At 36.5% G+C, this 27,661-nt stretch overlaps 1 protein-coding gene across 1 annotated transcript in view; it reads right to left on the bottom strand.

Moving 5' to 3' along the window:
* The window catches only part of LOC115213298 (4-coumarate--CoA ligase 2-like), a 56,832-nt gene that overhangs the window by 7,793 nt on the left and 21,378 nt on the right, over positions 1-27,661 (bottom strand). The window contains exons 3-10 of the mRNA XM_036504176.1: positions 26,089-26,296; positions 23,379-23,491; positions 17,863-18,065; positions 13,728-13,893; positions 11,439-11,610; positions 10,011-10,111; positions 7,418-7,559; positions 1,000-1,082 (exon numbers count right to left, since the gene is read on the bottom strand). Coding sequence (XP_036360069.1) covers positions 1,000-1,082; positions 7,418-7,559; positions 10,011-10,111; positions 11,439-11,610; positions 13,728-13,893; positions 17,863-18,065; positions 23,379-23,491; positions 26,089-26,296 — 1,188 coding nt within the window. The remainder of the gene's footprint in view (positions 1-999; positions 1,083-7,417; positions 7,560-10,010; positions 10,112-11,438; positions 11,611-13,727; positions 13,894-17,862; positions 18,066-23,378; positions 23,492-26,088; positions 26,297-27,661) is intronic.

Raw genomic sequence — 27,661 nt, 5'->3', positions numbered from 1 at the left:
TTTTTTCTATATGATTTGATATAGATATCTTTCACTCTCAATTGAATTACTTAATAGAGGTTATTTCTCTTATGTATATGTATGTATTTTTGAGTATTTGTTTATTATTTATTTGTATATATTAGATAATAAGTGCAGCATGTATAGTATATTAATATTATTATTATATTTTTCAAGTTAATTATATCCTCTGACGAGACCTATGGTTCTTTTAACATATAAGTATTATATTTTTTAAATGCCTACAACCCTAATATGTTGACATCTATAGGCAATGTAAGTTGGATTAACTTTTGACCATAGGCTGAAACAGCTGTAAGAAATAGTTTATGAATTTCAATGATTTATAATATGACTTTTAAAATCTGTATTTGTATTGTTATATTACCTATTGATTTATATAATATTTTGTTTGCAAAATGAATAAATAATGTAACATTGTAATATCCGTAAGTTGATAAACAAACTGAATTTGTTTCTCCATTTTCTTATTTGTATTATATATATATATATATATATATATATATATATATATATATGTGTGTGTATGTATGTCCATCTATTCATCTATATATATATATATATATATATATATATATATATATAAAACGTACAAAAAGACAAAAAGTGAGAAAACAAACAGGGTATATGAGGTTGGCAATCAGGAAAATTAGAATCCTTTAACATTTTGAGCCTATGCTCTCTACAGATAGGACAGATGAAGATACACAAAAACAAAAAAAACTACAGAAGAGAACAAATGTGTCTCAATTAGACAGTCACACATACACACGTGCGTGTGCACATGCAACAGGTTTCTTACAGTTTCTGCTTGCCAATTCTTTGCACACAGTATTTATCAGCCAAAGACCATAGTAACAAACATCTATTGATAATGCCACTCAGCGGAAACACATGCTAAAACACACTGTTCTGAAGAAACACTTCTTAACCACATAACTATGTCCATGTCTTTAATAACAAGAATAATGCAGTTACCTGAAAGCCTTTATATTTGATGAGCTCCTTCAACCGATCTGTGATGTAAAAATGTCCATCCTCATCATAATGTGCAAGATCACCTATAGTTTAAAGTAACAGCAATGGACATATAAATGGATTAATTTTCTATAACTTATCTTTTTTGTTGTCTTCCAGACTAGTCAAGGAGTACAAAGTCATTAATGTTGTTGTTAAAATAAAATTTAGATTATAAATTCAAATAAGACATTTCATTATATATATATATATATATTATATATATATATATATACATATAAAGGATTTTAAAGCCATTTTTGAAATGTTTCAAAGTGGTTGTATACTTAATTAGAACCAAAAGGAAGAAGAAACCGGGAAAGAGAGAGGAAGACAGACAGACAGAGACACAAACAGACAGACAGATAAGCAGATGGCCTTACCAGCTGGCTTCAGAAAGACTGGACCAATTGCATGCTGTATGGGAAACAAGAATGGTTGAAGGTCCTAAGCATGGATCAACAACAACAAACACAATAACAAGAAGGAGGAGGTGAAGGGCAAAGAAGAAGAAATATTTGAGGTGGTGTTTTGGTAAGATTTTAATACTTCTCTTACCTTTTTCAATAAAAATCAATCATTAATATAAATGAGTATAAATTTGATTAATTAAACATCCTTTTTTTTTTTGCTTCACTGCATGTTAGCCTCCACTTAACTATATATTCTTCATGCAGAAGGCAACTCTAAATAGATTTCTCCAGTCACTAAAATTGTGAAGTCAGTGAATCTTTATATTATGCAGTCATCAGTTAGCTTAAGGTCTGATAAGAACAGATGAGATTTTGTACTGCAAAGGAGGTTTAACAACACAAACATGCTTGGAGTTTTCACTTTACTTGCTAAATATCAAATTCGATTTTCACTACACACCCCTATTCAAATTTTAATTAATTTAGATTTTAGAATTGTCTCTCTTCTTTTTCTTAAGAGTTAATTGTTATATGCAGGTATGGGTGTGGTAAGAAATTTGCTTCCAAACCACAGTTCCTGGTTCAGTTCCACTGCGTGGCACCCTGGGTAAATGTCTTTCTTCTACTATAGCCTCAAGTAAACCAGAGCTTTGTGAGTGAATTTGGAAGACAGAAACTGAAAGAAGCTTGTCGTGCATGTGTGTGCATGAGCACATGTGTGTGTGTGTGTGTGTGTGAGTGTGTGTGTGTGTTTGTACCCTACCACTGCTTCACAACTGCTGTTGGCTTGTTTACATCCTTAACTTGGCAATTCTGCAAAAGGGGCTGATAGAGTAAATACCAGGCTTAAAAAGTAACTACTGGAGTCAATATGTTTAACTAAACTCTTCAAGGTGGTGCCCCTGTATGGCCAAATTCCACTGACAGAAACAAGTAAAAGATAGAAGATTAAATCTAAGCTGGGGTTTTTTTCTCCTCACTCCAAGTAATTCTATTCAACTAAAATATTTGTTTTTGACTCATTTGCTACATAGAGTATATTAACACCTACTTAAATATAATTTGCGAGACTACATATTAGTCTTCCAAATTAAATTATCTTCACCATCACCATCATCATCATCTTCATTTTCTGCAAATTTTCTCATGTGTTTCCAAGCAAAGTAATATTTCCTCATGGTCAAACATATTTTCACAGAATATTAGAAATAAATGACACTGCTTGTATGACAATGACAATCATTGTACAACTATTACACTGTAAAAACAAGGAGACTCAAACATGCATGCACTCACACATACATATGTATGTGTGTGTGTATGTATGTATGTATGTATATGCAAGAGGAAGTCAAAAATTATCTGCACCTTCACCATAACATATCTTTATTATTGTCACACTACCCTCTGCGCATGCGTGCTTATAATTATTATTATGGTTACCTGATTGAAGTTTGAGCCTGATCATGCCATTTTTCTTTCTGGTTTTAGTGTAAGCATGGCAACTCCTCTAGCAATGTGCACCAAAAAAGAATAAAAAGCAGTGATTCGAGAAATGGTAATGGTGTACCAGCTTACCTTTACCATCTCTCGAGCTTGCTGAATCTTCTCGTCAGTGGTGAAGGTTGACAGGCGCCCTGCTCCCTCTTCGTGCATCACGGTTGTCTGGTCACTTTTAAAGTTTTCAGTCCACTCATACACACTTCTACACAGTAGTGCACTGTCCCTGTATTGTGCTAAAAACCTGTTATATCGGACGTTCAGATGGCGTACCTTCGCCAATGTCATACCTCTACTCAACTACCAAACTCTCACTTCCGACGACTCAACTCAACATCTTGTCTACCAATAGCTCCAGCTAGCTTTACGCGACGCTTTTATGACTAGCTATCACGTCTACTATTTATACATATTGGACTAGCTTACTTCTGCTTGTGGTTCTGGTACCTCAAACAAATCATACCATATATCCACTGGTTCCTCTCGCCTCTCTTGATTTTTGGTATATCTTTTTTTAATAGGTTTATAAGCACCGTTTTGAATTTATATATTTTCTTCTATCTGTACTTCCTTTACACATTTGTACATTCTTATCATTGTATTCTATTTTCTTTGTATCATCTCAAAGGTTTATTATTTGTTGGCATTCCTCAGCCACTTTCTGCAAGGTTAGTTTCACATCTTCATTCAGCTTTGATAATATTCTTTTTCTAATTTCCATTGCCACCAGCCCTTTAACGAATATTAGGCACTTGAACATATCTGGCATTAATTTTTCCAGCTTAAACCTTTCGCAAGCCTTATTAACTATACCGGCATATGTTACAAAATCGTCGGACTTGTTTTTCTTTAAATTTAAACATTCCCACCAAATGTTAAACTGCAAACTTTTCTCGCTAAAAATATTAGTCAAAATATTCATTGTTTCATCAAAACACAATTCCGTGGGCTTTCTTGACAAAATAAAGTTACAAAAACTTTCATGTTCTGGAAGGGCAAGCTTTCGCAAAAGTCTTACCTTCCTTTCACTAGACCATCCCTTGCATTCCTCTCGGAATATGTCTTCGTATCGTCTGTAATATGCAGTATAAGTAGTTCCTTCATCCGGTTTTTAGTGAAATTCTTCGATGGAATTTGCAACACCGTCCGCTGAAAATGATTCTGTTATATTTCTTGACTGCAGTAACAATTCTGTTAACTTCTGTTGTTGCTGCTCTTACTGCTCTTCTAGTTTGACAACTGCTTTCAGTAACTCTTCCATTTCGGTACTATTTGAAACCTTGTCGCCACTGTTATATCGCATGTTTGGATGGTGTACTTTCACCAATGACGTATCTCTAATCAACTACCAAATGCTCTTTCAATGACTTGACTCAACAGAACTCAACATCTAGTCTACCAATGGCACCGGCTCACTCTACGTGTCACTTCTACGACTAGCTATCATATCCACTATTCATACGTATTGGACTAGCCTATTTATCATCTGGGAGTGTCCACACAACAAAGCCTCTGATGAATTTCAGCACCTGACACACCTTCAAACCAGAGAAATCAGATCACTGCTCTTGTTCATCTTTGGTGTCATGCTCACACTGTAAAGCCAGAAAGAAAAATGGTGCTATCAGGCTTAAACTTCAATCACATGACCACTACCAACTATAAGAATGCATGCACAGAAGGCAGTGTGACAATAATAAAGATATGTCATGGTGAAGTCACAATATATGGATTTAAGTAATCCAGTAGTACTTGTAAAAAAACTCCTTCATGTGTCATTGTGCAAATTTGTCATGATATTTGGATTTTTTATCAATAAACTAGCAGTATCGCCCGGCGTTGCTCGGGTTTGTAAGGGAAATAATTATATAAGCATTTTTAGAGATGTAAAGTATAATAGCCATCTCAATATGGCTAACCACAAAGAGGGAGGGGTGTTACTGTAGCTTTTTACGTTCTGAGATTTAATAATAAATTTTAGAGAGTTACTTCCCTTATATATGTCAAAAATGGATTAAAAATGGGAAAAATTGATGTTAAATTTTTTTTAAATCGTAGACTCATCGTAGACGCGCGCTAATACCCAGACGGTCTCGATATGAATCATGACTATAAGATACCCGGTTTTGGTTAAACTGCACCGCAAAATGTGGGAGTAGTTAGGAATCTAAATCGTAGGAGACAGACACACAACCTCACTTTTATATATAAAGATTTCCTCTATTTACATAATATTGAGGTCTCTTTCTTTCTTTTGTTATCTTACTGTTTTTACCAATATACATATATATATATATATATAAATATATATATAGTTACAGAGATGTACTTGCATAGCAAGTGACTTGATCTGAGATCGTGTGCTGGAACGAAAACAGTTGCAGCGTTGAAGGTGTTTATAAGCCATTTAAGAAACACACAAAAACCATTAGATTCACTTCAACATTTAAATTTAATTTGTCAAAATATTTTCATCGCTTTGAGACCGCGACCTGTTAGCACGATATTTTTGTCAGTGAACAGGTCGCGGTCTCAAAGCGACGAAAATATTTTGGCAAATTAAATTTAAATGTTGAAGTGAATGTAACGGTTTTTGTGTGTTTCTTAAATGGCTTACAAACACCTTCCACGCTGCAATATATATATACACACATATATATATATGTATGTATGTATCTATGTGTGTATATGTGTATGCATGTATGTGTGTGTGTGTGTGTGCGTGTCTGTGCTTGTGATTGTCCTCCACCACTGCTTGACAACGAATGTTGGTTTGTTTACATCCCTGTCACCTAGTGGTTTCACAAAGGAAACAGATAGAATAAGTACAATGCTTACAAAAATAAAAGTGGAGTTGATTCATTAAACTACAATTCAAGGCATTGCCCCAGCATGGCCACAGACCAATGGCTGGAAAAAGCAGAAGAATAAAAGAATACATTCTCTGCTTTGGTCTTATGTTCAAGGCATGAGAAAGCTTGAGTTAACATGAGAAGGCCTGGTAGAAACAGCAGCCAAATCTCCCTCAAATCACACCTTACTGTCTTATGTATGTATATATATATGAGCCAATGAGGGGGACCTCTACGTGGTAGTTAGACCTGGTAGAAATAGCAGCCAAATTTCCCCCAAATCACACCTTACTGTCTTATCTATGTATATATGTATGTATGAGCCTATGAGGGAGACCCCTACATGGCAGCTAGACCTGGTAGAAATAGCAGCCAAATTTCCCCCAAATCACACCTTACTTGTCTTATCTATGTATATATGTATGTATGAGCCTATGAGGGAGACCCCTACATGGCAGCTAGACATGGTAGAAATAGCAGCCAAATCTCCCTCAAATCACACCTTACTGTCTTATCTTTCTGCTACTTGGATATAGGTGTTATATTCGTTGTAAAAAACTTTCCTGTCACACACTCACGCACACGCACACACACACACACACACCCTCACACACACGCGCACACCCACACACACCCACTCTCACACACGCACGTTAGCTTACAATTTTATTTATATATTTGCGTGTCTATGTGTGGAAAGAGGAAGTGGGAGGCAGAGTGAAAGAATCACTCACTACAGTAAGTCAATTACTTTCATTTTATTCGTTGCCCACTGTGTGTGTGCGTTTGCGTGTGGTGTAAACCAGACTAAGAAAAGCATTTGACACACACACCAGAATGTGAGTTTTCTGTAAATTTTGCTTAATTGGAGTTTAAATTTTAAAAGCTGGACCTGGCATGACGCAATGCATTGTACTCTCAAAAATGCTAGGTAAATTGTAATTGAAGAAATCCTATATTGTAGATTTGTATAACTCTCAAAGGGAGGCAGATAAAATCTGCCTTTTATAATAAGAGATAAAGATGCATCTAAACATTTCTATCATTTATGACTATATGTGTGTGTGTGTGTATACATATATGTGCGTGTGTAGACACACACACAACAGGTTTCTTTCAGTTTCTGTCTAGCAAATCCATTCAAAGGGCTTTGGCTGACTTAGAGTTATAATACAAGATACTTGTCCAAGGCACCACACAGTTGAACTGAACTTGGGACCATGTGGTTGGGAAATGAACTTCTTATCACACAGCCATACCTGTACATATACAAAAATTTTTATTAAGTCATATTACACAAACCACCACTAGTGTAGTAATGGAGAAAGTAACAGAGTGGACATGATAGCAGGGAGGACTAGATGAGGCACAGGAGAAAAGGATTAGTATCAGGTGTTGGCAAGAAGGGGGTTATGTAAGTAGGGATCCAGTGACAGCGCACATTATAAAGGTGGGTACAGGTGGAAGATGTGAGAGGAAGCAGCAGCAAGAGAAATAAGTGAGGGGAGTTATGGATCTGTAAAGAGGAGATGGGGGAAAATGAAAGGGTGGGAGGTGAGATGACTGAAAAGCTGTGGAGACAGGAATATTTATCAACATTTATTAAAACCCTACCTGAATACAACCAGCCATCTCTGATCATATCAGCAGTAGCTTCTGGTCGGTTTAAATAGCCTTTCATTACTTGTGGACCTTTGATACATAGCTCCCCCGTTTGCATTGGGCCTAAGATTTCGTTTGTTTCAGGATCAATTATCTAGCAAAGATACAAAGACAAACAACATCATTTATACAAAATTAACTCTGCGTGTGTGTGTGTATGTGCACGTGTTTTTCTCTCTATTTTGGAGACAAGTACCAACATTTCCAAGTGGTTTGCTTAAACAATTGTGGAGATCTCTTCCACATGAAGCCAATGGTTGCCATGTTAAACCACAAAAAAGTATGTATATATATATATATATATATATATATCTATCATCATCATCATCATCATATATATATATATATCATCATCATCATTGTTGTTTAATGGCCATTTTTCATGCTGACAAGAGCTGGCGAGACTCCAAATGTCTGTCTTGGCATGGTTGCTACAGCTGGATGCCCTTCCTAATGCCAACCACTTTATAGAGGGTGGTTGGTGTATTTACATGGCACTGGAACCCGTAAGACTAAGACCTCTCAGCTGGGAGAGGGAGTGAAGGAATGGTCATAAAAGGCATGCCTGTGTGGCCATACCCACCTCCCTCTCCCAGGTATGCCTGTTTGTCTGTCTATATATGTGTATGTGTATGTATATATATATATATATATATTCTTTTACTCGTTTCAGCCATGCAGCAGTGGTCATGCTGGAGCACCACCATAGTCTTTCTGACTTCCTCAGTCTGAGTGTTTCACATCAGCACTCCTGTATGTGCCTTTGTCCCAACTGTTGCTATATTTGGTGTATAAATCCGCTGCCTTCATCTGCACCTCATGTCAGGCTATTGGCTCATCCAGTATTGTGGAGAGGAGGATGTCTAGTTCCTTTTTAAAGACATCTACTTCCACCTCATGCAAATTTCTTAATTTTTGTAGCAGGGCATTGAAGAGCTGTGGGCCTTTGAACTTCTCTAAATTTTGCTTAATTGGGGTTGAAATTTTAAAAACTGGACCTGGCACGACCCGATGCATTCTACTCTTAAAAATGCTAGGTAAATTGTAATTGAAGAAATCCTATATTGTAGATTTCTATAAGAGACAAAGGGAGGCAGATAAAATCTGCCTTTTATAATAAGAGATACATATAAGTTGGCATGCCAACACACAAAACTCTCAGACCTTAAATCACTATTACTTCTGCTAGATATCAATTGCCTAGAAACTTCTGAGCGTTTTTTAATATGCAAAAAGGGATATAAATAATTGACCTTTCAATAAATTTTATTCAATGAAATAAATTCCATTATTATTAATGATCTTTGCCCATCTAGCAGGCAATTTAAATATTCCATCAGCATAAAATTTGACCTGTTTTGTAGAAACAATGTTATCTAGATGCATTTTGACTTCATCTAAATTATTAAATGTCTTTCCTTGCAATGATCTCTGTAGAGACAAAAACAAGTGGTAGTCAGTTGGTGCAATATCAGGAGAATATGGTGGGTGGAGTAAGAGTTCCCAGCCTAGTTCATGTAACTTTGTTTGGGTAGCCAAAGACATATGTAGTTGGGCATTGTCTTCTTGGAACACTACCTTATTCCTGTTGGCAATCTCTGGCCTCAATTCTTTGATTTTTTTGTTTCAAACCAACTAGGTGACGACAGTACACATTGGAGTTAATGGTGTGTGGGAGAGGCTCATAATAAATAATGCCTTTACGATCCCACCAAACACAAAGCATACCTTTTTTGGCATGGATATTTGTCTTTGGGTTGTTGTTTGGGGGATCCTTAATGCAAACTACAGGATCTTTTTCACATTACATTTTCATACACAATCCATTTTTCATCTCCAGTTATGAAGGCATGCTTTCATTCTGTTTCAAAAGCATATCATAAACAGAATACCTGTCCAAGCAATTCTTTTCTGAGTGTTTGTGAGGGACCCATACATTATAATAAGAAATGTATCCTAACTTCACTAGTTGTTCATGAGCCACACTTTTAGAAACTTCCGACTCCCTTGCAAGTTTTCTAGTCGTGGTATTTAAGTTTTCTTCAGTTTTTGTCTTCAAAACATCTTCATCCAAATTTGAAGGCCTTCCACTGTGACTGTCATCTTCCAAGCTAAACTCTCCAGTGTTAAATTTTGCAAACCACTATTGAACAGCATCATCACCATAAACTTCACAAATGTTTTTGCAAGTCTTTGCAGCATTTTCTTCTTTAAAAAAAGAAAAGTATTACAACACGAATATGAAATTTTTGGTTATCCATTTCAAATATCAATAAAGGGTAACCAGAATGAAAGGTAAATCTATTTTTCATCAAGAACAAAGAAGAGATGCATTACCACTTCAGGCAACACCAAAGTTTTAACTGTGTTACATTTTAGGTGTGTTCAATGAAGTGTTAAAAGATTTGGCTTAAAAACGCTCAGAAATTTCTAGACAACCTTATTTATGATATTTGGATGGAAATGTTTAATAACTAAAGCATTTATAAATTTGGTTTGTTATATTTTAAAGCAGTTGTAATTCTAAAGAGAAAGAGATATTTACCTTTGCAGCAGTATTAGGTATCAAAGTTCCAACAGAACCTTCATGACGAATTGGTGGTACACTCACATGAACAACAGGGCTTGTTTCAGTCAGACCATAGCCTATTGCAGAACAATAAATATGGAGCAGACAATTATCTCTATACATAAAAGTGGACATAAAATGATGATGATGACAATGATAATGATGATACCAACGATATAATACATATAATATGAAAGAGCACTGGGTGCTTCCTACCCAACACCCTCTATCAACCTTACCACTCTCTTCCTTTCTTTCACAGTAACTACAGACTCCACTCTGTCTCCTCTATTATTTCTCCTTCCACCAATTTTTTTCTCTCCAATACTATCCTCTCACAACAACAAATCCGTTTCTTTTACTATCCTTTAATCTATACTCATTTAGATATGGCCTTGTGAGTTACATAGCAACCTCTCTAGTGCTGGCACCACAAGAAAAGCACTCAGCAAACTTTATGAAGTTATTAACAAATCAAACAGTAACAACACAGGGTTGAGAGGACTATTCAGTTTTGCCACGTGCAAGATAATCTCTATAGTTCTAGTGCAATAAAAAAAATGCACCTGGTCCACTCTGGTTGATGTAATGAAGTAGTTGATGTAATGAAGAACATCCTATAACAGAACTCACAACAAAACTGACACACTGAGTCAAGATGTATAACTTGAACATTAGATAATTGTAGCATTATTTCAGACATAATTACATAAAAAATATACAATCATAAGAGTGTAGTGTTTGTCTGTATTATTTAGAGAATTCAACAAAATGAGTATAGTGGACTTGCCATGGTGAGTGGAAAATCCAACATTTTAGACAGAGTTCATCTTCAGAGAAAAGTAAACAGCAGTGGGGTGGAGGGGGAGAGTTTTCTAACTTAGAAGTAAAACTCTGCTGTGTCTTATTAATTTCTCTCCTCAAGAAGGATTCTGTCAGAAATGTTGGGTCTTTCACTCCTCATGGTAAAGTCACTTTTTGCTGATTTTATTTATATATCATAAAATATATATATATATCGATATGCGATTGGCATTTTGAGGTGATGGGGGGGGGGGGAATCAAATTGTAGTGTGATGCTTTTCAGTAAATTTGTATCAATATATTCTGAGAAATAGGTGAAATTAGTGACATGTAGAGTATCCAACTGTAAAACCATGCCTCAAAATCAATTCCAGTTCAAGCCAACTGTCTCTCAGTTGTTAATTGCACAGTATTAGTTGACAGACAGACATAGAATGCAGAAAATATGATCTTTGTTAGAAAGACAAACTATAATGAGCACAACAGCAAAACTCAAATTTAGAACCACATGGTCAGTAGGATAACACCTTAAATTCACTGCTACTGCATTAACATCCTTTCTGCCACAAAAAAAAAGATTAATTATAATAAATCATTTACCTTGGATCATTTCTTGAACACCAAGTCTTTCCTTACACTTTAACACAAGTTCTTTACCAAGTGGAGCAGCTCCTGAAAATATTCTTCTGATTGCAGAGAGATCATAATCTTCTACAAGAGGGTGTTTAGCCAAAAACAAGATCAATGGAGGAACCAAGTGTACACAGGTTATCTGTAACATAGACACAAAATGAATGAATTGATAGAGACATTATTTATACAGAATTTTTATGACAGAAAACTTAGGAATTAAAAATTTTTGTGATAAAACTTATTGGATTGTCAAAACACTGCAAAAGTCTTGGTATGGCAAAGTAGATAAAGTATTGAATTACTGATTTTTGTTCATACTTTATATTATTTTTTTATGGGTAAGTTAGAGGAAAAAGGGCAGAAAAATCAAAACTGCTGCAGGATCTTCAAAACTGTTGAGGGAAAAAGGGGGAAACTACTATAATTCATGGATTGCTGCTGATCATTATTTCTATCCCTGTAAGAAGACACAGCTGCAAGTGAGTCTGTCAGCAAAAAAGGCAATTTCTTGAGGTGTTACTCATGACATGAGGCTCTTCAGCAGCAAGCCTAACCCCATGGGTAACATTCTAAAGATTAATGACACTGGTACTCTAACAAAAAGTGACTCTACACAAAATAATATGCAGTGGGGAGGCAGTACATAATGGTATTAAGTCATTCTTACACCAGAGTCTTGTTTGTTACACAGTGATCCTCCCAAAATGGAGGTCGATGTGTTAAACTTTGTGACAAGTTAGAGTTACTGTCCAAGCAAGCATTTCACTATATCCTGAGCAAGTTAGTTTTATATGCCTCAGTTCATTTATCTGTAGAAATTTTACTGTTACTTTTGACAGATTAACACCCCTATAATCAAGCATTCATTGGTTTTGAGTTATAGAATTTAGACCTAAACACCAGCTTTAAGAACTTCTGTGGTTCTCGCAAACATTTATTATGTAGTTTGTTTTTTTAAAGCAATTTTTCTCTACCAAAGGTGAGTCTTTCTAGTAACATAATATTTATATTTACTTTTTGAGAACCAGTGCTATTAAATTAGTTTTTTTTCCTAAGACAAATAACATTAGAGTGCCAGACAGAATGCTTTGCAATAATCCTTCCAACTCCCTGTTTTGAGTTCATGTCACACTGAGATAAAAATTTATCTTTCATTCATTCAAAGTCAAAAAATGAAAGAGCAATTCAGTGTGGTGGATTGGCAAAATTATTAGATCATTTGATGGGATGCTGTGCAATATCTGTTCTGGCTTTTTACATTCTAAGTTCAAATTCCACATAAATGTGCTGATGTTTAGAGTAATTCACTGAGCTACATGAACACTCCATTCACCTTGTGATTGGCTAGTGTGGACAGATAAGCTCACAACCAGTAAAGACAAGTTAGCAAAAGCATGTTGGGGCCTTCATTCAGCAGTGGATTAATAACAGTTAAAAAGAAATATTGTTCAACACATCAGCTCTTTTTTTTTTTATCTAAAAATGATGTGGTCAGCTCTGATTGAGTAAACTTATGATCACAGACATTCCAACTGTGACCATTCCATCTTTACATACATAACATCTCTATTGTCCACTATGTCATCCTTGTTTTGCTCTTTTGTTTATTTTTCAAATAGCTATGACTTGAGGGAGATTCATCTGCTACTTCTGTTAAGATAAGTAATTGTGTATAGACCCTTTCATTCTTTCATCTACCCTACAAGTTATGTGGTCAAAGTGTAACTACATATAGAATATTTAGGGGTTGTGAGTTAATTCATACGTTTACTGTTAAATTGATTTACTGTTTTTAAAGCTTAGTCAAGAGGGATAGAGTCTCTATGACTTTTTTTATAGGGCCACTGAGATTGGTGAGAGGGTGGAATAAAAAATGGACACTTCAAACTGGAGACCTACTCTGATTGCTTGCAAGAACCTGATGATGGTGTTAAACTGAAAACCAGATTAAATCTACCATACATGTAGGCCACATCAAGATTTGAACTCAGTATACAAATAGCTGGAACAAATGCCACAAAGCATTTTGTCTGATACTCTAATGATTCTGTCAATTCATGTGGCTGGATTGTTATTTTGTCTGAACCCTAACAGGCTTGCCATCTCACAACCTCTATTTAGAAATAAAGTAAGTTAGGGCATTCCCTTAATCCTATATTTTTATTCCATTTGAATATCATTTTATGAAATGTTTAATAATGTCATGAAATTATTTTGAATAAAACTCATTAAAAATGATTTTGCAAATTTCCTTACCCTATTCTTGCTTAATGTTGATAAGAAAATTTCTGGTTCAAATTTTGGTAAAGTGTATATTGAACACCCATTTGTAATAATACTAAACAGTATGCAGACCATTCCGTAGATGTGGTAAAAAGGAAGAATTCCAAGGATTCGATCAGAAGTATCAAGTTTTAGAACACTGCAATAAATAGCAAATTTTAAGCAATTTACAAACATCATCATCATTATCGTTGAACATCCGTTTTCCATGCTAGCATAGGTTAGACAGTTCAACTGGGGTCTGGAAAGCCAGGAAGCTGCACTAGGCTCCAGTTGATCAGGTAGTGTTTCTACAGATGGATGCTCTTCCTAACGCCAACCACTCCGTGAGTGTAGTGGGTGCTTTTTACGTATAACCGGCACAGCGGTGGCAACATCCACAATTGGTTGGTGCTTTTTACGTGCCACTGGCACGGGTATCACAACTACAATTTCCATTTAATTTTTTTTTATGTTGATGTACTTGACTCAATAGGTCTCTTCAAGCACAGCAGGTTGCCCTATGATCTAAGGCAGGGGTGGGCAAACTTTTTTGATCGCGGGCCGCACAGTGCGTCTTTGGAACCTTGGCGGGCCTCATTTATAAAAATCAAGTGAAAATATTTTTAAAGGCGGTTATAGACCTATAAACACACAATTGATTGAAAGGAAATTTTGTGAAATATTCCTCTCGGCGGGCCGCATGAAAACCTATGGCGGGCCGTAGTTTGCCCACCCCTGATCTCAGGTAAGCACAGCAGGCCATCCTGCAAGCCATGAACTCACTTCATTTGTCAGGTCTTTGCAGTCACAGCATATCTCCAGAGGTCTCGGTCTTTCGTCATTGCCTCTGTGAGGCCCAACATTTGAAGGTCATGCTTGACCACCTCATCCCATGTCTTCCTGGGTCTACCTCTACCCCGGATTCCTTCATCTGTTTGCGAGTGGCACTTCTTTACACATCTCTCTTCATCCATCCATAGTACATGACCATATCAATGCAAACGTCTCTCCTGCATGCCACATCCGATGCTTCTTATGTCCAACATTTCTCTCAGGGCACTTACACTCTGTTGTGCATGCACACTGACATTACACATCCAGCGGATCATGTTAGCTTCATTTTATTCGAGGCTATGCATGTCCTCCACAGTCACAACCCATATTTCACTGCTGTGAAGCATGATAGTTCGCACACATGCGTCATACCATCTACCTTTCACTCTGAGTGAGAGACCAGAACATCATAAAAGTGGTCCTTCTGATCATTTGGTAGCCTTGCATGTGGGAGCGTAGGCAGAGATAATTGTTGCTGCGCTGTTCTGCAGGACTAGCCTGAGCTTAAGCACTCTATTGCATACCCTAACAACCTCTATGACCTTATCCACCCATTTCTCTGCAAGGAGTGTGCCTTCACCCCTACACCATCCATGTTACTTTGCTAGAAGACTTTATACCTATGTACTTTGCTTGTGAGGACCCTAGCTGAAGCTCCTCTACATCTTACCTCTTGTATGCAGCATACATCAACCCGTCTCCTTTCAAGCATCTCTACAATCTCACTAGACCTACCTTTCAGTGTGCCAACATTGACAGTGCCAACTCTGAAAACTGGGAAGGGAATATGGGGTGAGGTTTGGGGAGAAGGGATGTTATTCAGCGCCTGAAAAGAGGGTTGTTGTGGTGTTCGTTTTTGAGGCAGGCTTCAGCTGTTCTCTCTTCCGACCTGACAACATTCAATCATTCAGGCATGTTAAGATTGTTGCCCCTACTGGAGGTAGGAGCTGGTGTTAGCAGTGTTGTAAGCATAAGCATTATGGTCATTGAATGATGTAGATTCAAGTGGTGTAGCAAAAATAGGGATATTCCAATGTTAGGTTAGGAGGGAGTCAGCTGAAACTGATTGCATTTGTCCAAGTAGAGGGGGATTGCAGGTAACCACCAGGGGGAAGTGTTCAGACAGAGAGAGAGGAAACAAGCTCATTCCTATATATACACAAGCACACCCACACACAGGAACAAGCACATATGGACAGCTAAATAGCTTTCTCCTTCACTTCATAAGGCCAAAGAAATTCCTGGGTAGTTGTTGGCATGTTTCTATACAGAATGAAAATGGAATGAAAGATAGTCAATTAAGTAGGTGGGCAGATAATCTGGTTGTTTGTCCCAGTAGAGAGATAGAGAAAAAGAGGGAGAAGAGGTAGAGAAGAGAGGGAAAGAGATAGAGAAAGAAAGGGAGAGAGATAGAGAGGGTGCAGGTAATATAGGGAACAGCACCAGTGAGGAGGGGGAATTGGGAGAAGAGATAACTGGTAGGGGTGGTGACAAAATCTAGACAGAGCAAACGTAAGATAGTTGGTGAAGTGGGTGAGTGGATGAGCAGCTGAGAAGGCTGCATTTGTCCTAGGAGAGAGAGAAGTCAAGGTAATATATGGAGAACAGCCCAGTGAGGAGGAGGTTGGGAGAATCAACACAGGTAATGGTGGTGGGAGAAGGGATATCTGGTGTAGATCATGGGAAGGTAGATATCCGGTATTGGTGGTGGAGGTGGGAAAGGGCGGGTGCACCGCGAACAAACAAAGTTTTGTTTGGAGACAGAAGGATGAAAATCTGGTAAAAAGAAAGAGATAGAACTAAAATTATATTTTGAGGGAACATTTTCAATGGTTAGCTCATGAAAACAAGCTGTTAGTAAATAATACATTTAAGTGTTAATGGCAAATGAGTACAGGAACAGAAAAACTAAGAATCTTAGCTTAGCTTCTCGACATCATTTGGCGAAGGAATGGAATGAGACCACATGAGACAGGACTTTTTAAACAATAAGCTGCAATCAGAAGCAAGTTTAGTTTGGGGACAGAGGAACGAAAATAATGGTGATAAGAATTAGAGCAAAGTTTTGTTTGGGGACAGAAAAAAGAAATTTTTGTGTCATCATTAATAACATTGAAGAGAGAAGAAAAAAAATCAAAACAAGTAGTTTTAAGGATGGTTTCTAAGAATATTAAGTAGTGAAGGAGAGAGAGAGAGATGTGGAAGGCATCAAGCACTGTAGATATTATATAGTTAAATTGGATGTAGTAGTGGAGGTGGGTTTAGCCTATTAATGTAGAAATCATGCCTGAAACTTTTTATAAATGAAATTTTATCCTTTGTCATTTGTTATAGACAATATGAAGATCTGTAGCTCCTCTCCTAAGTGCAGGCCTGAGCAACAACTTTTTTTCCTTTGTGGAAGACTAGACGTTGCACTTGCATACCAATCTTCCCACTCCATGCTACTGATGTTATGCAAGAGACAGGGAAAATCCAATACAGTTCCGCACAAGGAAGCAAGTGGCCAGAACAGATACTGCATGGCAATTGGTCTAACAATAACAATTACTCAAAAGATGAATGTCAAAGTTGACCTCAGTACAATTTAGACTCAGAGCAGAGAAAGTCAGAAAAATACTGTAAAATTCTATCTTAAGCTCTAATGACTCTTGTTAACATTAATTATAATTATTGTTAAGAAGGTAAGAGAAACTACTCTAAATCCAAATTGATTTAAAATAAGAATTTGCAGTGAGGAATGAGTATCATCTTTGGCAAGCGTGGGAATTACTCTCCATACTGATAAGGTAATAACATTTTCAGGCACCTTCTGTTAACATTAATACAGTCATTAAAATTCATCAATTAACAATGAGAAATATTTACTGTTTTTTGAAACAATGACAGAAAGCATCAAACAATGAATGTTTCTTATTGAACCCACAATTATTTTCCCTATATTTTGTTCCTTCCCTGCAGTAATAGATAAGTGGCAATTATAATTAAACAGAACTATTATAATTAAACAGGTGCAAGGAATACAAATATGTTGGGGTTTCACATATGTAATATAATTGAAAAAACTTAGTTCAAATGAGCTTATCTGAGCAGACAATAACTTTTTCTTGTTGCTGTTTAAAAAGAAAAATCTATAAACAACAAACAGTTCAGCAAAAAGAAATTGATAGAATAAATACTAGACTTAGCAAAAATAAGTGCTGGGATCGATCTGATCAACTAAACTTGTAAATATGGTGCCCCCATGATGGCCACAGTCCAATGACTGAAACATGTAAAAGAATAAACTCACGTAAGTTGCAGAAGGTTTGAAACGATATTATGATGTGTTAGCATGACACCTTTAGGTAATCCAGTTGTTCCACTTGAATAAGGTAATACAAGAACATCTTCTTTAGCGTTGCCAGAGTAAACTTCTGTTAAGGCAGTTCCGTCATCTTCTACAAGAGTTGAGAATGGACGACAACCATGTGAATTCCCAAACACAATAATTTCCTGGAAGAAGAATAGGCTCATGAAATAAGACTGAAAGGCCATGCAAAGTTGTTCAGTAGATCTATATCAAAAGAATTCTGTGCAGAATTTTCTTCTCCATCACTTTTCGATCCAAAGTTGTTTTCTAATACCACACTGCATGCACTCATCAAAATTTCACTCAAATTCTTTCTTCCTACCCCAAATCTTTCCACAAGTGAAAAAACTAGATCTTTTCACTACAACAAGGTGATTGGTTTTAAAGCATTCCTTCCATCACCATCAAACTGTGTACTCCTACCCGCACCAAACTTTTAAATCTCTCTCTCTCTTTCTTTGAAGATACACTACAGCATATCCTATTCAGAAAAAAAGCAACACCTCTGACCTTGCTAACTACCAACTTGTTGCCTTCACTGTGAACATTTCAAAGATGATGAGTGACTTCACTGATCCTGACAGCGTATTAACTTACCCTTTCTATTTTCTAATATCTCAAAGAAATCAGAAACATTTGTTAACTATCATCTCTTTCAAAACTTTGTTTTCTCTACCTCTTCATGACCAATAGTATGTCTTCAGCAGAACTAAGTTTACCAAATACTTTCATTTCCATGAGGTCCTTCACACTGGAGAAATTTGACAAAAACAATATCGTTGCACTTGACCCCTGTTTCGTTTACCTATGGATTGACTACCTATTTTGATTAATTACATATACCACACTGTTCCTTCAGTACATCAATAACTCTCTTGCTGTCACTTTTAATAACAATCTTAAGCATATGATACTACTCTTCACTCTCTCTTAACCTTCCATTCATCCAGGTGTCATCTGTACACAAAGTAAACCCAGGTGTCATCCACACATTGACTCCATCAACAGAAACATCAACACTGTCGATCAATGAAGACATGACAGTCGTTTCCAACAACACAAAGTTAAATGGTCACCATATGGCATAAGTCATAAATTGATGTACATGTGTGTAGCTTAATGGTTAGACCCTAACAATTGCTTCTCAACCATTTTTCACCTATGGACCCCTTTAAAATATTTTGTGTACTGCAGAAGTATAACCAATTCATTACACATAAATTTTAACAATGAAATCTTATATGGAACCCCAAGGGCCATATGGACCCTAGTTGAGAACCACTGAGTTAGAGTATTAGACACACAATTGTAAGAGTGAAGTTCCAATTCTCAGACCAGGCAATGTATAATGTTTTTAAACAAAACACTTCATTTCACATTACTCCAGTCTTTTGAATCAATAACAGCAACAAAGAAAGTCTACTACCTTTTGTTGTATCTAAACTCCTGGCAGTTATATATATATATTTGTATATTTACTACACACTACAGGTATTCTCTGTGAGTACATATAGGAAGCTTTGGTGTTCTACATAGAAAAAACTGCATCTAACTAAACTGTACACAACAATATGTATGTATGTATGTATGTATGTATGTATGTATGTATGTATGTATGTATGTATGCATGTATGTATGTATGTATGTATGTATGTATGTATGCATGTATGTACATACGTACATATGTATGCATGCATCTAGTAATGGAACTCTGGTATGGCCATTTCTAGTGTTTTGAGGAATGTGAAACCACTTCTTATCCATTATTGTTCCAGGGTCTACTTTGATCCAGAATAATAGCATTTGTTAGGGCCCTGTCCTTGAGTTAACTAGCATATGAACCACTGGGAGTGAAGGATCATTAGCTCTTGTTAGAACTTATTTCTAAAATACATCATAAGTAAACAAACATAAGTTTGTTTTTGAAGTGTTGAAATGTATTGCAGAATAAGAAGAAAGATATAATTTTTTCAACATGTAAATACTGAACAGTATATATAAAGGATTTTGTCCTTTAAATATATTGTTCAGTATTTACATGTAGAAAGAATATATCTCTCTGCTTATTTCTAGAAGATAAACTCATATACTTGAAATGCAGTTGGTTTCTGGTCATCTTAATCTCTGTTGTGCCACAAAGTAGGTTCAGTGCTGTGCAACATTTTATCCACACAAAACAAATTCACACACAAGAACCTTTTGGATTCTTGGAATATTTGCATGTACAAGTGAACCTACTTAATCATGAGTTGACTTCTACGACAGACAGACAGACAGACATACATACATACGTACGCACGTACACACACACACACACACACACACACATACAAGGGTGTGCTGAACAGTTCTTAGCTTTGAAGGGATTGCAAAAGGCCTAATTGGAGGTCCAACCTTCCAAGCCTTAGAAAACTGAAGGACTGCTGCAATAAGCAAAGTACCACATGTTCCATTTCCACATGAACACCAGATTTAAAGATAAACATTTCCCATGAACTCATTTCCAGAAAACTCTTGCTGACTTGCAACAAACCCCGACCCCAGATGACGTTTTGATACTAAGGGACATAACTCTTAATTTAATCCCCTGCTTGATTCGGTTCACTGTCTTTCCACAGCAACCACAAATTGGATGTGTCTGTTCACTTCTAACAACAGAGAGCAGTCACAATATTTCATTCCATAATCGCTACCCATGAAGATGGCAGGGTTACATAAATGGGCTGTTACCTAACACCCCAGTGAACCCCTAAGTGAGAAACTTATTGGTAAGATTGGCTGTAATGAATATATAACAATGTACACTTCGATTAATAAATATATATATATAGTGTTATACTTTTCAAATTAATAAATTGGAGTAGGAGAGTTGGCATTTATGATCAGTGAAGGCCCTCACAAAGGTCAATGCATTAGGTTGATGTCTGCTGCAAAAATGAACAGAGAGAGTGTCCCAGTGGGTGCAGTTGTGAGTACGAAATATTGGAGAAAGTAATAAAGAGAACAGAGTGAGGCAAAGTGGAGATTAAAGATGAGAAATCAAGCGAATGTAATGAGAGAGAGAGAGAGAGAGAGAGGAGAGAGAGAGAGAGAGAGAGAGAGAGAGAGAGAGATCTATGGAGGGAAGATTTTATTCATCTCTTTCTTTGGTATGTTAAAGATTAAGTACATCAATTTAACATATTTTGCTTCTGATTATTTAGTCCTAGTACTTTGTAGTTTCAAACATATGTTCTGGATTAAAGAACAGCAGGTAGTATCAACTGTGGTAGCAGAAGCAATAACATTAGTTACAGCAATATATATTGTAACAGCTGATATTATTTATGTTGATATGTACAGAAACAATTAACAGAGTTAACTATTCCAGTACAAAAATAAATTGTTTACAATACTTGCAAGAAGTAGTAAATAATATATTACTAAGATGACCTAACCAGTTGTGGGGTATGTTGCTCTAAAAGCATAGTAACCAATATAAGAGCAGGGTATGAAAAATTTCTTTTTGACTGAAGCGTCGATTGAATGTTGTTTGCATACAGAGACTGATGTTGCATATTGGCAATGAATGCAGAGGATGTGTAAAGGCTGGAGAGAAATGAAGTAAGTATGCTTTGCTAGATGTGTAATGTTAGGGTGCACAAGTGATATGGCACAGATAAGCTGAGAAATAAATTGAACATAAGATGAATAAAATGAATCAGATATAATGAACAAGAGATATCATTGTGCTGGTGCGGACATGTAATGTATATGGATGATCATAAATGGGTAGAAAAGTACTCCAAGTGGAAGGTAATTATAGAAGAAAAATCCCCAGGAACATATGGGCAGAGGTAGCGGTAGCTGATCTCAAAACGTTGAACTTCACAAAGGCAATGACAAGGAATACAGTAAATGGTAAGATAGGACCCATTCAATTCAAGCAAGCATGGAAAAGTTGATGTGAAAATGATGAGGTTTATATGAGCTGAAAAAGTCTTCAAAATGCCTTTTCCTAGAGGTGAGCATTTGTGATAATACAAACTTATTTAGGTCAGTTGATTTATTAAGGTAATAACACTGTGTAACATGATTTTTGTCCTTGGGTAACGACTGCTATTTTCTATTTGCTTACCCCTACAAAGCATGAAAAACGGCTAATATTTCCCCCAAACTTTGCTTTTGTTACATTTATTCAAACCCCAAAGAATCCCTCTCAACACTTGGCTATGATGCTCCCACCACTACTCCTGCTCATGATCAGAGATGTACATATTATCAACCACTAAGGGACATGCTCAAGTGGTTAAGGTCAAACAACTGACAAGCAAATCTGTGGTGTTGAGCAGAATATTTGCTATAACGATATTTCTATTTCAGCAACTCAGCCCTGAATCTGTCTGAAATCTAATGGAAAATAGGTCAGTTTTGAAACATTGATGTCCAGGTCAAGTTTGAAGGGAACAGTAGTCATTTCCTTTTATTTCTAGATAGAAGCAAATAGGAAATAACACTTACTGACCAAAGACAAAAATAAAATCAATTAAAATTTTGTTACATAGTGAAATTTATTTATTTTAGTTTTCATTTATTTTATATTATAATTTGTGAACATGGTGTTATTATGTGTTACAGCTTTCCAATTAGCTAATCACTGGTTCACTATATTTCTCTTAACAAAAAGCAAGAATGATAATGGTGTATAGAACTTGATACAAATATTACCTTCACAGACTTTGTCTGTAAAGCACTGTTCATTTCTTTTGTTTTCTCAACAATGTCTTTATCTTACACTGATATACATCAGTGAAAGGTACACACACATTATATACAACAGTCTTCCATACAGTTTCTGTCTAGCAAATACTATTCACAAAGCATTGATCAACCCAAAGCTATGGCATTAGATACTTGTCCAAAGTTTAGTCTGCACAGTCAGATTGACTAGAGAGGAAAGACTAAGTATAGTGGTTAGTGCAGGGCCTGGGGGAGTGGGTACAACAAAGAGATGAGGGGCAGAAAGATGAATGTGTCAGGAGTACCTGAGTTGAGGAAGTACAAGAGCAGCTAACTCCGAGGAACAGAGGTCAGTATTGTAGCAATAGAGAGGAGATAGCATGCCTGTGGGTGAGAAGCTGGAGTGTGTCTGTGAGTGAATAGAAACAGGAGACAGTATAGTTGAGGACCAGAGGTTGGAATATGTTTTAACAATACATCTATGCCAGCACCTATTTGCTAAGAGTTCGCAATTCATTTCCTTCCAGCTTTTCAGTTGTATATATCTTTTTCCATCATATAACAAAAATGGGTCTTCTTTCAGGAATGTAAGTCCTTTATTTCTATCTGCCACAGTAATTTAATTTCTTGTGGTCTACCTTACAGATTCATAATACTGTTTTGATATTTTCTTCCTTTCTCTTTACAATTATGAAAATGATATGATGTTATCAAGTAAGCTTAAATGATACACAGACCTTCAGTTTAACAGTTTCACTGGTACCCACAGCCTCCTTAACCGTTGATACCAACTCTTCTGTAGTTATTATTGCACAGCACTCAGAATTCTCCAAATGAAATTTCAACTCCTCTACAAAACAAAGACAAGTTTCTAAATAATTTCTGCAAACAACATTTTGGTCTTAAAATTTTGGTATTTGATTCTATATGAATAAAACAACATTCAATTGGAAACCTGTAACAGGTGTGAATAGGTAGAAAATTAGAGAATTTCTTTTGAGCAACTCAAACTCTATTTCAACAATATATTCTCTACCTTTCCTAGTCATTGGACATTCCAGTCAATATCCAGTATATACAGAATTTAACACTATACTAGCTCGAAAAAATTATTCTATATAAACGATAAAAGAACAATGTACCATAAGTATAAATATGGTATTGTTGGTGATATTATTGCTTAGCCTCAGGTCAACGTCAATCCAACAGGCCTGTAATCAAAGGTGTCCCATCCCAATATTGTAGGAATATGTGGTTTAAGGGAGATGTGGCTGCTATTTTTAGCAAATTGAGTGACCATGAAGAGGTTCATACATATATGTATGGTGTGAAATGAGGTAGATTTGGTCGCTTTCTCCAGCACATTCGACAATAATGTCAAGGCCCCTTCTTTAAATTGTATAAACAGGTTGTTTACCATGGTGTCTCAGTGTCCCATTTCTACTAAGTAACAAAGCTGTCATGGCAATCACTTAGTCATTAAGTAAACTAATCAATCAAAGTCCCAGTATAAAGTGGTGGACTGGCAGAAACATTAGAGTAGCAGAGATACCTTGTGGTAGTTGTTCCAGCCTTTTGCATTCTGATTGCACCTAATTGGGTGGTAAACTAAATCTGTCACCCAGTTTAACGCCATTACCTGGCTTTTGGGTATCTTTAGCAGAGACCATAGTGCTACAAGCATTCAAATCAGGTCTCCAGTGTGAGCACAACTTTTTCTCTCCCTCCCATGTCTCAGTGACCTTGCAAAGAACCATGTTAAGCAATGATGATGATGATGATGATGATGATGAGTATTAAGCTAATGTTTGGGACATAAATTAACATAGAATTTCAAAGGGAGGTCTTAATTTAGGTCACTTAGAAACAAGAAAGTTTATCTTGGCACAATATCCAGTTTTAAGTAGGTTGGTAACAAAAGCATTAAACTATTGCAAGTCAATGCTTGCAAGAAAAACACATAGAGAGAGAAAATCTGTCCTGGCTTTCACACATGTGTGCTGGTGCCCCCATGAAACAATTCAAAAACTCTAACATTTATCCACAGGTTTTATTCCTTGTCTGCTTATACACATATTCCGGAAAGAAAAGACTGAGTATAGTGGTTAATGTAAGAGGACTGGATTCCAGTGGTCAGCTTATTTTACCAAACCTGAAAGGATGAAAGGCAAAATTAACTGCAATGGAATTTGGCCTCAGAACCTGAAGTTGGAAGAAAGGCTATTAAGCATTTTGTCTGGCATGGAAGCAATTCTGCCTGCTCACCACCTTACTGCTGCTGCTGCTGCTGCTACTACTACTGCTACTACTGCTGCTACTACTGCTACTACTGCCTCTGCTGCTGCTGCTGCTGCTACTACTACTACTACTACTACTACTACTACTGCTGCTGCTGCTGCTGCTACTAACACTACTACTACCACTACTACTACTTTCACCACCACTACTGCTGCTGCCACTACCACCATCACTACTACTAATAATAATAATATTCTTTTTTACTCTAGGCATATGGCCCAAAATTTTTGGGGATGGTGGGTGGGGGGCACTCGATTAGATTGACCCAGTACACAACTAGTACTTGATTTATGAACCCTGAAAGGATGAAAGGCAAAGTTGACCTCAGCGCAGTTTGAACTCAGAATGTAAAGACGGATGAAATACTGCTAAGCATTTCACCCAGCGTGCTAATGTTTCTGCCAGCTTGCCACCTTAATAATAAGGATAATACTAATAATGTTTTCTTATGAACTGCGAAGTGTTCACAAAAAACATTGGGGACAGTACGGGACAATACAATGTGTGATTACATAAAAAGCATGCAAAAAGTACAAAAACAGTAACACAATGAAATTATAACAATGAATAATTCCCCAAAAGAGGGTGAATTCTTAGGGTTGCTACCCTGACCACTCGAGCCAGAGCCCTCTCCTACAAGCACATACTTAGAGTAGGCCTGTTCAACTGCACTATTCTTGTAACATTTTTTTCTAATCTAATCACAAGGCCCAAAATTTTTAGGGAGGGGTCCAGTCGATTAGATCGACTTCAGTATGCAACTGGTACTTAATTTATCGACCCCAAAAGGATGAAAGGCAAAGTTGAACTTGGTAGAATCTGAACATAAAGACAGACAAAATATTGCTAAGCATTTCGCCTGGCATGTTAATGTTTCTGCCAGCTTGCCACCATTCTTGTAACATTCACCTAACTTTTAACAAAATTGCTGCGAGACAGCACTTCCCTCTCTACCCTCACTTCCCCAGACTGACATTATGTCTATCAACCTTGAAAGGATAAAGATTAAAGTCATCATCAGTGTGACTTAAATTCAGGATGCAAATAGCTGGAATGAATACTGTAATGCATTCTACCTAATGCTCTAATGACTCTGCCAACTTGCTGCCTATAAGAGTGCAACTGTGAAATATAAAATAATGACCATACTTGCTGAATAGGCTGAGTTCATCGTCGTAGTTGTCAATCCAGCTGCAGCTGCTGCAATATATACTAGCAAGTATTCGGGATTATTGGTAGAAAATACTGCAATGACATCTCCAGGTTTATATCCAGATTTCTTAAAAGCACTTGCTACTTTTAAAGACTTAGAAATTACATCTGAATATGAATATTTAACTCCAGTCAAACCATTTTCCTGTTGAATTAGAAAAGAAAAAGAAATTGATTAATTAAACAGCAACATGTAAAATTAATCATAATTGCCATTGTCGTCGTCATTACCTTCATCACCAGCACCACCACCATGACTATCATTATCATCATTATCATCAGCAGCAATGAACCCCACCCAACCATCATCATCATTTTATGTATGTCCACTTTTCGCTTCTGGAATAGGTTGAACTGATCTGTTAGTGTCTTAGTTTTTTAAGTCTAGTTCTCAACCACAAGGTTTTAGATTTAGTCCCATTGCATGGTATTTTGAGAAAGTAGCTTATATTATAAACCTTTAATACACAACCAAAAAAAGCTACTAATAGTTTCATGCTTTTAATGCACTTTAACTAGGTGTATTTATAAAATATGCCATGTATCTCCAAGCAATCTTCCAGGCTCTGTGTATGCAATATATACATATTCAATTTTTTGTATTTTTTTCATGTTTCTTTCCTATTTTCTGACTGTCCAGCATCCTTGTTTTTAAAATATATATAAAGCTTAAACAGAAGCTGAAAAATTGCTTGGAGATACATGCCTAGTTTTGTAAATATGCTTAGTTAAAGTATCATAAAACCTAAATCTAGTAGCTCTGTGTCACTTTGGCAACTTTCTTTTTCTTTTCTCACTTTCTCTCACTCTCTTTCACTCACTCTCTCTCTTTCTCTCTCTTACTCTCACTCTGGTGGTAGTGGTGGTGGTGCTGGTGACAGTGGTGCTGGTGGCAGTGGTAATGGTGGTGGTGGTGGTGGTCATAATGAAATGTTGTTGCTGTTGCAGTTCTTTTGAGTGACATTCAAACATTTTATTTGTTGTACTTAAAAAAAAAAAGGACTCCTACTTTGATTCTCAACCATAAATTTTGCTAAAAAGATTACTTTCCTACCACCAGTGGGAAACACTACTGCCGAACCACCAATACCTTCAACCATTACCTCTACTCATATACCATCACCATCATCGCAATCAGCCACTGTTGTCACCACAACCACCACCTTCACTCCATACAGACTTTATAAGTAAGATATTAAATCTTCTATCAGTGGTGATCAGTGCTTGGACTTGAGATGCAAATTATCAGTTTTAATTACATACCTTTACTTCATAATTAGCTTAAAGTCAAGTGATGGTAGCAACACGGTATAATAAAATACTATATAAGAATAATGAGGATGACGATAGCAATGAAGACAACACACACACACAGAGTCTATAGCCTGCAGTGGTAATACAACAAGGATAATAAACAAACAGAAAACCCCTTCCAGTGCTACATCAAACCTCCACCGACGACTTACACTGCAGTATGTAGGTGTGGGTGAGGAGGAAGGTAGAGATTCAA

The sequence above is a fragment of the Octopus sinensis genome, linkage group LG6 (genome assembly GCF_006345805.1).
Source record: "Octopus sinensis linkage group LG6, ASM634580v1, whole genome shotgun sequence".
In the NCBI taxonomy this organism is placed as follows: domain Eukaryota; kingdom Metazoa; phylum Mollusca; class Cephalopoda; order Octopoda; family Octopodidae; genus Octopus; species Octopus sinensis.
Note: the sequence above shows the minus strand (reverse complement) of the source record. Positions and strands in the feature narration are given on the sequence as shown.